The sequence below is a fragment of the Cupressus sempervirens genome, chromosome 4, assembly GCF_028749045.1.
Source record: "Cupressus sempervirens isolate cs-2001-9-10 chromosome 4, ASM2874904v1, whole genome shotgun sequence".
Classification (NCBI taxonomy): domain Eukaryota; kingdom Viridiplantae; phylum Streptophyta; class Pinopsida; order Cupressales; family Cupressaceae; genus Cupressus; species Cupressus sempervirens.
Window position 1 is genome coordinate 662,462,071 of NC_143121.1, and position 19,081 is coordinate 662,481,151.

Here is a 19,081-nt window from a genome sequence, read left to right on the forward strand (position 1 = left end):
GCAAGGTTTCGACATCATAAGGGAGGCCACGATCGTACCCTGGGTGAATTTGATGGGTGGGCCCGTATCGGGTTCCTAAATCTATTTTGTCGTGGCCTTCGCTAGTTGGTCAAGCTTCGTGCCTTGTTGGATTACCTCACAGGGTTGAACCCTCAATAAAAAAATACAAAAGGAAAAAAAAACCTAAATAGAGGAGATAAATGAGAGAAAGACGTTAATATAGATAATTAAAAAGGTTTATATAGTAAATTTTGAAGTGAAACTATTCAAAATAGTAATTTTGATTTGGAGGGTTGTGTGCTTCAATCATCTCCACTAGGTATCACGCGGACACATAAATTGAGGAACCATGATAAGAAATTGAATATAGCACTTGAAAAATCTCTCCACTAAACTGGAAAGAGGAAAAAAGGGGGGAAAGTCGGAAAGGGAAATTATCGTACAACATATACTGCATTTGAAATGCTCCGGGGAAGCACAACATTCATGATCTGAAATCCTACCTCTCTTTACTCCATTGACGGGAGGCTGAAGCTCAGAGTGTTAAGCTGCAGTTAAAACAAAGGATTTCCGGGTAGCCGGAGAAATGGCAAGAACAAGAAAAAATGCTTCACCAGCTGTAACTCCGATAGAGAAGAAGGAGCCGCGAAGCCAGCGAGGTCGGAAGAAAAAGGACAAGGAGATGACCCCGAGGACTTCTCCAAGGCTTAAATCTGCTTCCCCAACGGCTTCTTCATCTAATGCTAAAGATAAAGACAACGATGACAATGGTGGTGAGGTCATAGAAAATAGCGCTAGCATGTTGGGAGAAGGGTTTTATGATGTTGAATCGATTCGCAAGAAACGCTTTCGCAGGGTACTTTCACTTCCAGAGCTTGTTAGCTTTTTTTCCCCCTTTTCTTTCAGTCCGATTGTTTTGACATGCTGTGCATGTGTACTCGGTTACTTGGGATTGGTGCCATTTAGTAAATTTGTATGCTTTATTTCTATATTTTTCCCCCCTGGTTTTGGTGGGCTTTTTTGGGGGACAGCGTTCTTCACCGGCTGCAGTTTGGCGCCTTTTCTTCTTGACTTTATTTTTCTCTAAAGCTGCTAGTCTCCGTACATAATACATGTATGGCCAGCAAGTACATACGAATAGCTATCCCTTAATGCTAGAAAGTATTTAGAGTATTTTGTTGAATAATACAATATGTTGAAAAATATACGGTGATGATGACTGAAAATGCGCGTGTAGGGGCGTTTTCCCACTTAAATATAAATAATACTGGGAATATGTTTGAACTGTGCTGGACAAATTTGTTGAATAATACTTCAAGGGACTGTTTATGCAAATAGTGTGGGATTCAGCAAAGTGACTTGTATATAAATGATAACATTTGTACACGTATAAATGGTCATGGATATATTTTGTATGGAGAACAGCTAGTCATATTTTACTTACAAAAATGTTTTTTTGGGTATTTGGTGCATTTACCTGGAAGCAGATTTTGTTATAAATTTGTGTCACTTGTTTTCCACTTTGCGGGGAATTGAACTTGGGGGTCTATTTGTTATCCAACCGTCTCCGTCTGTGGGACTTTTGACTTCCTTTTCGGAGTAATCTTTGTCGTTCATAGCTGTTGTGTTTACCTAAAGCAAATGTGCTGTAATAAGCTTGTGTCACTTGTTTTGCACTTTTGGGGAATTGAAACTTTGTAACTATTTGTTATATAGCATTCTATGGTAGTTAGCTGCCGTTTCGTTTACAACCTTTGTTTGATCTCTGGTGTATTTATCTGTAAGCAAATATAATTTATTCTTAATCGGTTGATATTGTTTATTCCGAGTGGCATTGATAGTTTGGGCATTGGATGTTTCAGGGCAAGGTGGAGTATCTTGTTAAATGGTGAGTTGCAAACACGTAAAATTTTTACTTTCTTTGCCTGTAGACATCTGTTTAAATAAATTTATCCTGGTGTTTGCTTAGTTTGAATTGTAAGTCTCTTACTGTTGTCCTGATTCCTTAGTGAGTTATAGTAATACTAATATTTTGTTTTTCGATGGCAAAAATATAGGTTAAATTTGCCATCATATATTGTATATTGCTTGACCATTATAATCCTGTTTGTTTCTTTTTGCTGTTGTAGGCAGGGTTGGCCAGAGAGTTCTAACACCTGGGAACCTTTTCGCAATGTTAAAGACTGCTTTGACATCATACGAGAATTTGAGAAAAGGTACTGCAGTGTTTTTTCCCTTATGCATAGTTTTATTTTGAGATTGATAAAAACCTTTTGTGGCAAGAGTTACTAAAGCCAGTATCAAAGTTCAAGATGGCTTTAGGCGAGCACTGGATGAGAAGCAATGTATTCTTTTAATTCAACTAGTCTTTGTTTTGTTAACTTTTTGTGTACGTGACTTTTTGTAAATGTGTTTCAACCTTATGACTAGGCGCTTGACTAAAGTAGACCTTTCCGATATGTTTTCAATATTTTTCTCTTTTTAAATGTATTCTTAGTTGTATTTGACTTACCTTGTGAGAGCAAGGAATTGTTTACTTCATCTTAAGCCTTCCTACTTTCAGTAGTAGAATGTGCCCTGCCAATGTCTTTTACAGAAAAAATTACTTGATCTTTATAGTTTTTTCGGAAAATTTATTCAGTTTTAATTCCCCCAATGAAATCCAAGGTCATGGAGAAACTGGACCCTGTTAATGCTTTCAAATACCTATTGCAGGTGTATTGCTTGGCATGTGAGACCATCCTCGTGAGAACAAGCGATTTGTTCATTTTATCATAAACGACTGTAGATTTTGCACCCCCTAACCTCGTGAAGAAGTTAGAGAGTATGCTGTGCCTTGTCAATTTCTTTTTTATTTTTTTCAATTGCTAAATTTCACCCGTTATCCTTTTGGTTTAAACTCTATGACTTGGGGAATATTTCTTCTGTCAGACTCATTCGGGAGTTGCACCTATACTCCTATGTAATTGTATAATACACTACAAATGAATTTAGTTTTTAAGCTGATTAATATTCAACAGTTGTAGACATGAGTGTAACATGTTTTTAGGGAATTTGAACCTGGGTCTCCTGTATAAAAATTTAAAATATTCCTGATGTTTTACCACTTGTGCTCGTCCCATTTGAGTTAGATTGCCAATTTCTTTAAAATTATGAATGCATGTTTAAGAAGTATTTGTCTTGTTACATGGGACTGCTTATAGGAAAAGTTTAGCTTTTTTTTAGTTTACCTTATTTATTTTATTCATATTTGGTGACACTTGGTGGGGGAAACTGGATTTTGCAAATCTTTTCAATTATGTGTTGCAGAGCATGATTATTTTTCGGATGATGTGTGCCTTAGCTTTCAGCCACATGACCAAAATCCTGAGTAAATCAGCCCATCAGTATATTTAATGGTGGCATTTCTTGGGTGCAGTTACAGCAGTGCTGGCAGTGCTGGAAAGAGAGGGAGAAAGAAGCGGAAGCCTTCTCCAGAAGATCAAGAAGAGGAAGAAGAAGCTACAGAAGCAGGATTGTCAGATGTGCACAACGAAGTTGCAGACTTGATTGAAGATACAAACATGCAAGAAGAGATTTCAAAACAAGGCAAGGCTGAAGGAGCACCAGTCAGCTCTCAAGACAATGCAAAGCCTACTGAGGGGCTTGATCAAGAGAATAATTCTGACAGGATTGAAGAGACACAGCGTTTATGCCAGAAGATAAAATCTGAGAAGCCATCCTGTTCTGCTTCTTCTGAGCCTGTGAAGGGAAATGGAACAAAGAGTTTCCAACTTGTGCTTGAAGAAGATAGTAAAATAGGAGTAGAAGGAAAGGAAGACACTCTTCCTAGCGTGTGTGAACTGAATGTTTCAAAGAAAGGATACCCTGGCCTTGGGAGGCATGTAAAGCAGAAGGATGAGGGGGAAGATCAGCAAGCAGGCCAAAGTCTTGACAAGCAACAGGAAAAGACAGTCTTAAATGGAGATGGATTTGCCCAAGTGGAGAATAATAACAATGTCATTGTCAGTAACCAAGAGCCAGCATGTCCTCACTCTAATCAGTTTCCTGCCATCACAAATATACTCAAGGCGATCAGTTATAATAATTGCACAGCAACGGACAAACCAGATGTAAATGTTCTTTTCAAGGTTCAAAGGTGCAGCACTAACTTAAATCTCATTGCAAGAAGCCTACAGAATCCAATATATGACAAATTAAATATTGCCATCGTCTTGTTTTATTTACGATGTTGGAGTGGTATTTATTCTTGATAGACATGCTTGTGAAATTTTCATTCACAGTTTTCATGATGTCCAAGTAGTATAGAGTCCTGACCTAAATATTTTCTGTAATTTATATTTCCAGTAAGCAGCCTCAAGCATACCTTCTGTAGTACAGCATACCTTCTGTAGTATAATATCACTTATCTTTGAAGCTATAAAATTATTCATAGCAATATTATACTAATAGATGCCAAATCTATTGCTAGACAGGAGGGACATGAGCCTAAAGGTTTAGGTACACATTAATGTATGCTAGATTTTGTAAAACCATAGGGGTGGGCTTTTGCCTGTATGGTGGCTATGTAGTTTACGCATTGACAAATGTAATAGAAGCTGCATTTTTTTCTCTGTAACCTGGAGACCTGTCTCCACCCCCCTGAGATGCATCCTGGAGACTTTTCACACTTCCGGAGACTTCATTTTCAGCAGGAGACTTCACTTCCATGTCTCCTGCTTTCTCATTGACTCCTGGTAGGTTTACACATCTCCTCTGATCAAAGGATGCGCAACAGTTAAAAACAAAATGAAAACACTGTTTTCCACCATTTAGCAGCCATGGTGGATGAAGTGGTTGAACACCTTAATGAATTACCCCTACCTCTACTATCACCAAAGGAACTAGAGATTGGGACTGATGATTATCTGGAGAGCATCATATGAGGACCTTGATATTAATGATCAAAGCATTGAAGAGTAGGTGATAGATTTCTGATATATGTTTTTTGTTTGCACATCAACATCAAACTACCAATATCTTTGAATTTCGATATTTAGTGATAATCTAATATGAAATATGTAGTGTGAGTTTTAACTTCCTTGATGCTTTTGACACTGACATTTGACAGTTCAATTTGTGTATTTAAAGTTTGAACCATAAAGTTAATATTTTACTTTATCACTGTTCTAGTTTTCAGAGTTCTATGCCTTGATTTCTTTGGAAATTATTATATTATATGAAAAAAACTTGAGTCTCCACATACCTGCCTCCTATTTTTAAAATTTTGCCATACAGGTACCACTGCCAGTCTTCAAAGTCTCCAAGTACAGCTGCCTCCCGGTGACCTTGATTTTTTTTCTCTTCTTTTGAATGTCTTTTTCCTAAAAATTTCATTTGAATCTTTTCTCATTACCGTTATCCGATGTGTAGATATGTTCTATTGTTATGTTTTTGTCATGTTCCTTAAATGATAGATAAGTCAAAATTTTCATTTGGAATTGTGTCTCCTATTAGATGCAAAACATAAATTTGTTAATACAAATGGGTTATGTCTTTTCTAACTGATATAGTTGTGGGTTCTATAGGGATTCTTACCTGTAGAAGAAAAATAATAACAAAAATGCTTTTATGAGCTGATTTGACCTTCACCTACATAAAATCTGAAAATGATAATTTGCTGCCTGGAAATAGCAAGAGTACTATCATAACCAGCCAGAAAAAGGAAAACTGCACATCCTTGGAAGGAGGAGGAATAGCAGTGGGCTTCCCATCTCTGACCATGACCATGACACCAGTTCGAATGAAATCTTTTTTAACAGTCCTTATGATACCAGCCTCGGAAAGCGAAAGGAGTGTTAATGGGCATGCTATCTCAGATTGATATTCCTTCGAATAATATTAATGTTATCAATCTAAAGCATAGCTCCCAAACTCGGACTCGGCTCAGACTCGACAAGGCCGATTTGATTTGTGACTTGGCTATGACTCAGCAAAATGAAAAAACCCTGAAGTTTGAAGATTTTTAACAATTCAAAACTTGTTTCATGCACCCTTTATTGAATAAAACTTAAAGACGGTATAAAATCATCAAATAGAAGCTAATTTGTCATCACATACATAACCAAGAAACATAATGATAAATTCATCATATACGTAAAATGTAAATTGTAGCTAAGTCTGTCAAAGGGATTTGGAAGAAATGAGTTGAAAACTTAAAATCTTTAGACAATCCTTGTTCTAGCTTCAGGTTGATGTTAGAAAGCTAGGATAGGTTATGGGGAGTTAGTGCTGAAGGCGTGCTGAGTCTTGGAATTTGGCCGAGTCTGGAATTTTTTGGGAACCCCAAAATCCAGATTTTGCATCTTAACTTCTATGAAGTTGAAACCTATCTCAAACATCGTGATAGTATCTATACAAATATAACTTAGAAGTATAATAAATGTAGATTATACTTGAATGTTATATTTGTATAAATTTTCCCGCTCTTTGAGTCAAGTGTTGAATTGCAGAGTAAAGTTGCAAGTGTATGCTCGGACCTGGCCTAGTTATGCATTCTTGAACTCAGCGAGTTAGGCGAGTTATGTGAACTTGCCAAGTTGGGCAAGTCATGCAATAACTCTGCTGGATTGACCAAACTTGCGAGACTCGCCTGACTTGCAGCAAGTTTGGGGACTTTGATTTAACGAGATAGATCAACACAGAATATGCTACATCCAGAATGCATTGCAGGAGGAAACATTGACATATGTGGATTCAACAATGAAAATCACAATGCCAACCTCCTTGTATATGCTGAGACAAATTGCTCTCTGAACTCAGCTCCATTCTTGGCACTTCAGAGGAAAGTGATAAGGAGAAGGATCCATTTATGAACCAACTGTTCTGCTACTCAATGTGTTTGGCTTGGATGTGAAATCATCAACAATGAATTCCCTGGTCTGCTTAACACCTTTAACCATCAGGACATCTGCAGTCAACACCTCCTTAACAAATCCCAATGTCACAGTTTCTGATGTTGAAGGTGTATTATAGATGCTGGTCTAAAATCACACTCTCTTTGCCTTCTGGACCAGTAAACATTCCAGATTACAAGTCCAACCAAAAACCCCTGTTGCATCACATGAAACATAAACTCCCTATCTGTTAAAGAGCTGCACACTATTCACATAAAGAGCAAAATCAGAATGCCAACTGCCTTGTATATGCTGAGGCAAATTGTCCTCTGAACTCAGCTCCATTCTCAGCACTTCAGAGGTAAGTGATAAGGGGAAGGATCCATTCATGAACAAACTGTTCTGCTACTCCAAACTTTTGGCTTGGATGTGAAATCATCAAGTATGGATGCACTGGTCTGCTTAACACCTTTACCCATCAGGACATCTGCAGTCGACACCTCCTTAAAAAATCCCAATGTCACAGTTTCTGATGTTCAGGGTGTATTATACATGCTGGTCTAAAATCACACTCCTTGCCTTCTGGACCAGTAAACACTCCAGAAAACAAGTCCAACCAAAAACCCCTGTTGTATCACATGAAACATAAATTCCCTATCTTTTAAGGAGCTGCATACTATTCACATAAAATGCAAAAATTATGCATTAAATGTAAGTACTCTAGCAAGGAAGTGGCTATCCAGCAAACTAAAACTATCCAGCAAAATAAAATGTAAAATATAAACTAAGTGTCCCCCTTGGTAAGATATGTATTTTAGTTTGCTGTTTTGACATTGCCCTCTAGCAGAGCCTTATTAGTAATTTAATATGATAGCCACCTATTAATAATTTTCAGGCATGAACATTTTGCAGTGGGGATCAAATATTTTGAGAAGGTGGCAAAATAATTTGAATATTTTGATGTTCTAGCTTGAGATTGTCATCCGTTTGCCAGGATTAACACCAACTTAATTTTAAAAGGAATATTGTGAAACTCCTGCATTTGGTGAACCATTGGCCATTATATTGCATTCTTTGTTGCAGTGTCTTTAATTTTCAGGCATGAACATTTTGCAATGGGGATCAAATATTTGAGAAGGTGGCAAAATAATTTGAATATTCTCTAGGTTGAGATTGTCATCAGTTTGCCGGGATTAACACCAACTTTATTTTTAAAGGGAAATTGTGAAACTCCTGCATTTGCTGAACCATTGGCTATTATATTGCATTCTTTGTTGCAGTGTCTGATAAGTTTCCTGAAAGCTACCACCAATGACCTTTACATTCATAATATTTATAACACTTTTTTTGACAGACACATTAATAATTACTTGTGAATCACCTTTGACCTCGAAAACTTAAGAATTCATAGGTTTTGCTAATTTAAAACCTTTAGGAAGCTCCAAATCTTCTGCTTTGTCCTTCGTATTTTAATCTGGGAGGGAAACCCCTTTAAAAAAAATCCTTGAGTGGTATCTAAGCACAGCCTCAGCACTGGCCAGACCTGGTTTACTTTTTGCTGCTATTTCAAATTGGAATTTAGAAAGCCCTGCCTGAGGTTGTCAATTTCCTTTTTGTTTGATTTTGTATTCATTCTATTATGACCCTTATTTGTAGGGAACAAATAGGTTATGTTTGGTGTTAATCATTGTCATTTAACCATTTGCTGTTAAATTTTCTCTCCTTAAGCCACAGGGAATCGTTTTATTTTTGATTTTCTTGTTTTTCTGTGGCTGCATAGGCTTCATGTTTTTTCTGACATGAATTGTATTAATGTAGATATTTTATCTACAATTGACCACAGGGTGTTATGTTTTAAAATGTGTACTTGTTCCATGCTGCATCTTCTTTTGTAGCATTTTATTTGTGGTTGACGGAAATTTGAGTCAATTGGCTGTAAAATTTGGAGGGGTGAGAAAAAGTTGGCAGAAGTCTAAGGAAGGAGAATATATTGTTGTTAGGGTGTGGGGTTCTGTAAGAATATCTGGGCTCATAGGCACTCCTACATTACCAAAAGTAAATTAAGTTTTGTTTTATATTTTTATCCTCCAATTTTGGTGTTTTTTGTCTCTCTATTGCTTTTTCGTCTTGCATCTGGAGATATTTTCAAGAAGGTTTCAATTTGTGTCAGACTTGTAGTTATGCTTTATAATGTCTATGGATTGTTTCAGCTAATTTTTGCAATACCACTAGAAACTTTTCTACGAGTTGACAACAAATTTAGAATGGTTTCTTTGAACTACTTAAGGTGGATTTAATGTCATCTTTTCAAAGAGTGCCTACTATTTTGGCACAGGATAATGTATCAGTGAGCTCTAAGAGGTCTTTGATTTTAACTTAAAGAGGTCAGGCATTTGAGTATTTATCCCCTATTATTGAGTGGTGCCAGGAATTAAACAAAATGCTAGTTGAGCCATTCAAATCAAGTCATATATGGTTGTCGTCAATCAATGATTATTGTTATATTTGGAAATATAATTGAAAGAAGGTTAATTTTTTCATATAATTGAATAAAGGCAATAGTTTAAAACTTTGATTTCATCTACCAACTATTATGTGATTCTGCTCTTGGAGATAATGATTTGAAAAGGCCAATTTAATAATATGTCCTTATATATTTATTGCTAATGTGGTCTTTGAGCTGTGAAATCTTTTATTTTCTTGCGGTCAACTTCCATTTATAGCAGCTGAATTAAGATTTAAATCCTTCTAATTTGGTGATAGATAATGTTATTAAGGCTGCATCAATTTTGCTGTTTGAGTTTTTGATTCTTCTTTACCACTTAGTATTTCATATCTGGTAGAATGGCTGTTCTCCTTTGTTGTTCAAAGATGCTGGAGGTGTTTTATTGTTGGACTATTGTTTTTCTTTCTGGCTTTTTCTTTCTTTGGATCTTTTTGTTATTACATGCAACTGTGACTGTTTTCTTGGGCTGTTAGCTTTTGGAAAAAACAGCAGATGGATTAGCATGGCCATTTTGTTGGTAGCTAATTAATTATTATCCTCATAGCAATGATTACTTGGGCAGTTTTCCTTGTTTGCCTGACAAGCTTCTGTTGGCAGTGACAAAAACTTTCGTTGATCAATTCTGTCTCAAACACCACTTAGCATTGCCTATCTGAGTGGTTGACCTTTTGCTTCTTGATTTGCAATTAGGATTTTAATGCTCAAAAAATGTTTCTTCTAGTTCTTGCCCATTTTGGGTGGTTCATTGCTTGGGGGGGTAATAGGTGGCTGTAATGATCTCTTGGCTGAAGTCTGCAACAGATACACATTTTATATTTTATATTCTGAGAAGCGATTGAATCTAGAGAGAGAAGAATAATCCTCTAGTTTGAAAAGAAATGCTATGAATGAAGTAAAATGATCTAGAGATTATAGCTGTGATCCTCTAATTTAACAAGAAATGCCATTAACAAAAGGCAAAGGATATAGAGGTCATTGTTTGAGTCTTTGATGTGAGGGAGTAGGTCAGAAAGTAGGGAATGGATCTCTGTTTTGATAAGGAGACATTTCTAGCATATATAAAAAACAATAGACAGAGGAAAGGAATTGGAAATGGGGTACCGTAATGAGAAAATTGCTGTTTTTCAAGCCTTGTTATGAGTAGTGAGAGAAGTAGGCTACATGAAGTATTGTTCTAGCAAAACATATCAATGTAAGAAAGCTGTAATGAGCTACAAGAACTAATAAACTATTTTGATTTTGCATTTTAAGTTTTCTTGGTGTGTAGATGTTTGAATTGTAAGTCTCTAGTATGGATAAAAATAACAGATTGAAGAAAGGAATTCTTTGTAGAATGTTGATATGAGATGTAAACCCTGCAGTTTCAAGGGTATATTGCAATGAGAAAATGGTGTCTGCAAAACATAATAAATTTGTGTCTTTTTGCATTTTAAGCTTCCATGTTGTACATGTGTGTTTGAGTGTTTAAGGTTGCAAAGATTGATGACCCTTGAAGTCTGTTCTCAGTCCTTGATTCCACAGAGGAGGGATGATAACTGTTTAGTATTTGAATTAGGTAGTATATTCAACATGAATTCTATTCATATATAAGGCCATACAATATCAATAGAAAGCCCTAAAATCTATTGAGGTTGTTTATAACGAGTTAATATGTTTACTTTTTGATAAAACTAATATTTGGCATCACAAACAAATACAGAGCAAAGCATATCATTCCTCACTATTGAAGTTCTAATAGAAGTAGAGCAAATATGAACAACCAATGATCAAATTGGCTTAACAATAATTTAAAGAACTTGTTTGTTACCTAGTAGATCACAACATCCACTTATCTAACTTCTTGGAAGTAGACAAACAATTGATACATAGTTTGATACAACTATTAATTAACATTATCAAATTTCCACAATCCATTTGTAAAGCAAGTCTTTTTTTGGATTCAATTGATGCTAAAAAATACACACAATTGAATCTAGAAAAGAACTTACTTTACAATTGTTAATGTTTAATACCAGAATAACAAGAAGCAAATAGCAAATAATTAAGAAACACAAGAACGCTTGAGATACATTGGCAAAATCTTGCCCAAGGGAAAAGCTTAGCCACACCAAAAAAATGCTTTAATTAAATAGTGATGAATGATTGAATGCACTATCCTTTGACTTTTGAGATCACACTCATTTGAGGAGCAACTCACAATGATCTCTTTCGAAATGATTGATTGAAAAAACAACAATAATATTATAATAATAGATAGTTTCTATATCTATCTAATGGTTATCTATTGTAATCTATTATAAATATTAGAATATTTCTAGTATTTAGTTAGTGGTTAGCTAGAATAGAATGTTTCTATTTTTGATGACTATTTCCTAAGGAAACATTGTTTATTCATTTGTATATATCAGTGTTCTTGCAAGTTTCTGGGATGTGGACAACATGGAGCGGGGGGATGAATTTTTCGGGGCAACAACTTTTTTTACCAAGTTTACGGACCGCAAGGGACAACAAAGGGGACAACTATAAAAATTTAGGGAAAATATAAAATATATAGGGAAATTTGCATATATTACATTCATATGAAGACATGGATAAACCATGCTATTTAAACATCATAGAGCCTTAACATACAACATTTCAGTAATCAAATTCAATGCTCAATATGCTATTATGTATTCATAATTTGGAATTATTGTCAATGTCATGTAACATTCAAATAATAACATAAAAATGAAATATACCCAAGAACATAATTTAAAATTAATTTTCAATAGTAACAACAATAACTCGCCTTACAAATTGAAACACGCTACTACCATTTAATTCTGAAACTACACTTCCAATTTATTGTAAGCAGATTGATATTAATACAAAAAGGTCCTTTATATAGTTTTGATCATGATATAGGTTTGTTAATAGTTTGACAATATCTTGATGCAACTTCTAGTATTCACCTTATATTCCACAAAGGACCCAAATCAACCCAAGACCAACCAAACACTAATGTATTGCCAGAAAATGACATAATGATGCATGTTCTAGGTCTGTTATGCACTTTTTAGACTTTCCCAACACTTTGCAAATAGTCTGCTATAGAATTCCGAGTGTGTAGCGTGACTATAACAGCAATATTAATTCCATGATATGCAATGTAATGTTGTCAAATACTAATCAAAGATCCCCAAATAGTAGGAATTAACTACCAAACAATTATAAGCATGTTAGGGTGAACTTGGAAGGCCCACTTTAAAATTTAAAAAAGTTAATGTTAATATATATATTATAGGTGTCAATGTTGTCTATCAAATCGGGGATGCTCATCTATCTCGGGGACTTCTAAGGCTTCCCCAACTGTCCTTAGGACGTATGGACATTCCCAAAACGTTTCCCAAAGTCCCCAAGTTTTTGGGGCATTTCTTGGGAATTTTCAAAAAAGGGGGTTGTGGTGGGGACGTTCGATAGCCGTTCCCAAGTCGTCGAAACATTTCTCGTATGGGGACTAGGGTTCTTAGGCTCGCATCCTTAGGTAACACCGATATATATTGATCATTTGATCTTTGTTAATATCAATCAAGTTTTTACCAATTACTTCCAATAATATAGTATCAAAGCATAAACTTGAATATTTTTTGAAAAAATTATAATTCCCCACAGAAATTATCAAAGCAAAATTTTCAAAATAATTTTTTGCAAATTGATTTGGAAGATTTATTTGTAAATATGCCATTTTGCTACAGATTTTTTGAGTTTTTTCAAACTAGTTAGGGTTTTTTTTGAAAACCCTAATTTTTTGTACTGGTTTCAAATTTTTTTGTAGATTCTTGGTGGGTTTTTGAGAGCTCAATTGGGTTATCCGATTTTTCTGAGTGCCTTGATTTTTGAGTCAGCATATCTAGAATATGACAATACATTCCTTTTGAGTTTTTAAAGTGCTCTTTTGCGTTCCTCTTCATTTTTTCATGGTCTTTCAATATTTTGCTATGAAGTACATGCCTTCACAAATTTTCAGAATTTTCACTTAGAAATTGTACATGCGCCATGGCATCATTGTTGATGTTTGGTAGCTTCAATTGGATAAACTATGAGAGTAAAGTGCATATATATATTATACGTGTGTGAGATATAATATCTTTATATTAATAATGAGATATTATATAGTTAAATAATAATTGTTATTATATTAATTACATTATATAGAGCAGAAGTCTTCAATAACAAATATACATTGGAAATTATAAACTTGATGTATACCTTACGATAGGGGATTAGAGAATGGAGAGAGATGGCAACAAATTTGGAACAAGGGAGTGGTCATGAAAGAAAGGTTGTATCATTTATACTCGGCATACTTCCTCAAATGAATAGGAAAAATGAAAGGCGACGTGTATATGGATTAGAGAATTCATCTTCCTCTGATGGTAACAACAAACAATTTTTGAAGCCTTGTCTATGGGAAGAGCAAGTGATTCTTGGGCGGAAAACATTATGGTCTACAATAAGGAATGAGGGATTGATTGCAGAAGGCTCCATGATTGGATCTACAAATACCATTAACTAGTCAACGTTAATATCAGAGATTTCGAGAGGCCCTTATCCAGAGTATAACTCTTTATGCTTGCATCTAGAACTAGAAAGGAAGGGAAAATATTTAGCGGAGAATAGAATTCACATCTCAAAATAATCAAGGATATTACACAAGTGCGCATAGACAACATGATCAATCTTTCACGCCCAGATATGACTTGTACCTTGGTGCATTCAAAACTCATACCAATGATTCCAGCCTCTGTTGAAATAAAATTTCTAATCTAAATGTGGTAGTGTTGCTCACATGTTCAAGCATGACATATGCAGTTGAACCACCCTCTGTGTGACCTTCACCCTTGCACTAAAGGAATGTGCAGATGCAAAGGTGGGTAGTTCAAATATGGTGGTAGCGTGTTCACTAGCCTCCATCCAGAGCTTTCCTTTTAAATGGTTATCTTTGGATCGACAATTGAACATGAATTGGAAGGCACAAGCGCTTCAGTGGTTCCTTCAATTCAATGCTCCCAGTTCAAATACACTCATTTTTATTGTGATGCTTGGAGATAGGCATAGATCAAGATTTCCTTCTTATTGTCATTCTAGACCAATCATAGGATATGAAGGGGAGGTTACAATAACATCATCAAAATGGAGGAGTGAAGTTGGTGAGCTGAAACACAGAGCGAGCTTACACTTCGAATATATCATGAGGAAATGATATAGATTTTATGAATTACAAAGTTTGATCATGCCCAATGCTAATACGAGCATTGATTGACTGTAGACTCAACGTCCTATTGTTTGATGCAAATAATATATTAATCACAAGTCCTTTTGTTACTGACAAAATGGTCATTCATATTGGGGAAAACGATGGAGGGCAAAAGGTTATTGACCTGTGAGATTATAGTAAGGTATTGTATGTATTTAAAAATTTTGTTCACATTATTCTATATATATATCTAATTTTTTTAGATATTATTTATAGTTGATTAAGAAATAATATAGTAAGGTCCTATCGTAAAGGAAATAAAGGTACTACTATCAAGGTAAGTCTAAATTTGTCAAACAATATAATTTATTAGTATTATTGTGAGCTACTAATATTGTTATTGAATAGAATGAAATTTGAAATATAATTAGAAACAAGAAAAATAATTAGTAATGAATGAGGAAGTCTTCTAGAGAGCATTATCCTTTGAGCACATGAGATAAGTATTCTCTTTTGGAATACAATTTAAGTATTGTATAAAGCAAATCTCTCTCATTTATTTTTCTATCGGGACTATAAGAGCTATTCGCCTTAATCTTTTCCTTTGTCTTTGAAGATGTTCTTGCACAAAAAGGAGGTTAATACTTTACAATGGTTGCCAAATATTGTGCAAAACTCAATTTGATGAGAATAGCTCCACAAAAGTTTTGATTATCATTAGTCATTTGATGATCATATTAGATAGAGTAAGACTTTGAAGTGAATATCTTTGACGATTGAGATTATGAGCATCCTTCTATATCAAGAGGGAGTCTGGCACGTCATCAGGAGCATCATTGGCTAAGGAGCTCTCGAGATTGATGTTCAGAGGGAGTCTGACACATTTGTCTGAAGGAACAGATAGAGGATATGTTTTAGTTGATCTTTAAAGATGTTGATAATATCATAATCAAAGGGAGTTTTGACTTAAGCTAAACTTTTTGTATCATGCATGTGGCTGCATGATTAAATGGGCTTACCCCTTGTGTACATCATGGGAAAGTCACGAGTTCCAATTGATTATCACTTGTATTTGCAAAAGTTATTGGAAGGTGGTGATCTTACAATAACTTAAGTCATGATATATATGTTGAAGTTGAGGAAAGCTCAACCCTCAACTCCCAAGAATCACTTGCATACAAATGCCCGTCATAGAAAGAGAGAAGCAAAGCTACGAAGGCTTGAATTCACAGATCAACAAAAGATGTAACATTCTTGATGTGCAAAAAAAGAGATTGTAATTGTATTGAATGAATGTTGTAAATTACAATAATATATCAATCCTTATAAAAGGAGATCAAAACTATAAAAGGTAAAACCTCAATTGCATTTTAACAATTAATAAAAAGAATTAATTATTATATGCCTAAAGTTTAGCTTAAGTAGAATAGAATTAATAAGAAAAGACCTTATGAAAGATCAACCCCACAACTCCCAAAATTCACTTGCCTGCAAACACTTGTCACAAAAAGAGAGAAGCAAATGCTATGGAGGTTTGGAATTCACAGGTCCATAGAGGAGACATTCTTGATGAGCAAAAAGAGAAACTACTATTAATCAAAAGTGAATGAATGTGTTTTTAAGATTATAAAGAGAGATCATCCTTATAAAGGAAATCCAAACCTTAAAAGGTAAAACTTAGGTTGCATTATAATAATTAATAAAAGAATTAATTATTAGATGCCTAAAGCTTAGATTAAGTAAAATAGAGTTAATTAGAAAATATCTAATTACTCTAACACTCCCCTTAAGATAAACTTAAAGAGCAACTAAAAATCTAGAAACTTCTACTGAAAGCAAATTTGGGTCTCGATAACAAAGTCTGATGAGGTACCGAAGCTCAACCAAATCTTTGTAAAGAGGAGAAATAGAGAAAACCACATGGGAAAAACCCTACTCCAAGAAGAGACGGAAAAAATGTTGAAAGAACTAGTGAAGGACTAAAAAACCCCCAAACTAGAGAATGTCCCAGAACATAGGAACAAAAGAATAATCATGTAGAACACCATTGAAGCATGGAGAAGTTGCAAAGCTCTATCAAAAGGTAACTGTTGATATGAAGAACCTCCACTGAAATAAAACTTGGCCATGTAGAGAAGACTATATTTTGCATGAGTGCTCTTAGAAGACACTACTTGAATTAGGAGGTAAACAAGGCAAATAATTAAACTCGTAGATATAAATGACATAAAACAGTAAAGCTTGAAGAGTTGATCAATCGAACATGGAAGACTGTAATGAAAGTAGGAACGAAAAGAAAAGTGTCTCTATGGTAAATGATCCATCTTACTAAAATGCATAGGTGCCTAGCCACTACATCTGCCTAGTACATAGGAACAAATACAAAATAGATAGCTCACTCTATCAAACCAATGAAACATGAGAACCAATAGAAGAGATCTCCCTAATGCAGACAAGGGCGAGGTGACAAGCAACTGGAAAAGTCAGCCAAAAGAACTACATGTCAAGGAGCAATGACTAAGATGCACAAAAGAATACATATGTGTGTGCTGAGGTGATCAATCTCAGACATGTCATGGGCTAATGTCACGAAAGGGAAACTTAGTGGACAAAAGTAAATGGCAAACAAAGGCAAAACATCAACCTTCCATGGCACTTAATCAGAGTAGTGCATGTACAATAAGGCCCAACATATAATGAATGCCAAGAATACAGTAATTTGTATGAGTGTCTTCATAGGACATTGCTCAGATCATAAAGCAAAACAAGGCCAAACAACTAAAACGAAAATATAGATGAAATATGACACTTTATCTCAGTGCATTTACAAGAACGAATACAAATAATGTCTACAAAGATCAGAAGAGATACAAAGCTGATACAAGAGAAAGTATAATCAATGAGGAATCATCTTAAGCAACAAAATTGATCCTCGGTCCTAAAACAACCAAGATATCTACCAGAATGCAAAATTGGGAAAACTTGAATAGAAAATGCTTAGAGCAAAACTAGAAAACCAACCAACATTAGTCGAAAGAGTTGTGAAAGACCTTTCCAACGATATAAAGAATTCCCAAATAGAAGATTAGCAGTATAACACGGGGACGCGTCCCCCCCCCAAAATTGGGCCGTTTCGGAGATGGGGACGTCCCCGGGACGGGGGGACAACGTCTCGGCGTTTCGGGCGGCGCCACTTAGAGCGCCACCGCCGCCGGAGACGGCGAGACGTCTCCGAGACGGCTAGAGGTCTCCGAGACGGGGGAGACGTCTCCGAAACGGCTAGAAGTCTCCGAGTGTGGGGGTGCGGGGGGACGCCAAGGAGTCTCCTTCATTGAGGGGGGACGCCAAGAAGTCTCCTTCATTGTGGGGGGACGCCAAGGAGTCTCCTTTGATTTGACATTTTGATTTGGACTCTAGGAGACTTGTAGTTTTTGTTTGCATTATATACTTATTTTGATATCATGATTCATGGCACATGATACTTATTGTAATCATCTTTATGTCATGACTCATATGATCATTGATTACTATTAGATAGTAGAATCTAGATACTCATACTATTGATTTGAAGGCTGATATATAGAGTTTAGACTAATATTTATTATTTTCTGATGTTCAATGTTTAATGTTCATTGTTTGTTTGTCATTTGATCATGAATCATGATATTCCAGTTGATATGGTATATGCTATACCATATGTATAGTATATACACCCCTACTCCTTCCGCCAACCCCCCCATCCCCCGCCGCCGTCCCCTCGCCGTCCCCCTGCCGTCCCCAAATCAAGGCCCCTCTATCCCCCCGTCTCGGAAACTTGTCCCCCCGTCCCCCCGTCTCCCAGGGCGGTGTAACTATGAAGATTAGATGCTCAAGATGTCCCCCAGAGTGCAAAATAAAACTCTTGACTTTTACAACAAAAAAAGCCATAAAAAATGCATCAAAATTGGAAGTTATTTGTACCACTGTCATTGGTTCAAAACTAGCTCTCTTGTGATATCTTGTTTGTAGAAAACGAAGTTCGTATGCTTAAGACATTCACAAAAATGCGAAGGTAGGTTCAAACAGAGCTAGGAGAGCAAACATGTTGATGATGCAGTGTTGATTTTAGCAAGTGACGAGCCCAAATAATTGGCTGTTGAGGCAAAAAATTGCCTAAAAAGAACTCATGATACCAAAAAAAAATTGACTGCCAGAAACAATGGGGTTGGCATTGGGAAAAACATCTCGGCCATAGAAAAAGGCATGTGCTAGAAGCAAGTTTTGAAAAGTAAAAAAGGCAAACCACCATATATGTTGAAGAACCAACTGGGTGATGACATTGGTGTAGAGCACAAAGGTTGATGCAGAGCAAGGTGAGCTGGAGTTGGGCTCAAGGTCAACCTTTTTCAATTCACAAAGAATGTCGTAAATGGGGAGGCTCGAGAAATGTGGATGGGGCCCAAGTCAAAGTTGATTGAATAC

General features: G+C 35.7%; 1 protein-coding gene across 1 annotated transcript in view; it reads left to right on the plus strand.

The window, feature by feature from the left end:
* The first annotated feature begins 473 nt into the window (after window positions 1-473).
* Window positions 474-19,081, plus strand: part of LOC149562997 (chromo domain protein LHP1-like) — a 62,018-nt gene continuing 43,410 nt past the window's right edge. Inside the window, exons 1-4 of the mRNA XM_089826435.1 lie at window positions 474-856; window positions 1,863-1,888; window positions 2,130-2,216; window positions 3,419-4,138. Of these exons, the coding sequence (XP_089682561.1) occupies window positions 587-856; window positions 1,863-1,888; window positions 2,130-2,216; window positions 3,419-4,138 (1,103 nt within the window). The 5' untranslated portion in view covers window positions 474-586. The remainder of the gene's footprint in view (window positions 857-1,862; window positions 1,889-2,129; window positions 2,217-3,418; window positions 4,139-19,081) is intronic.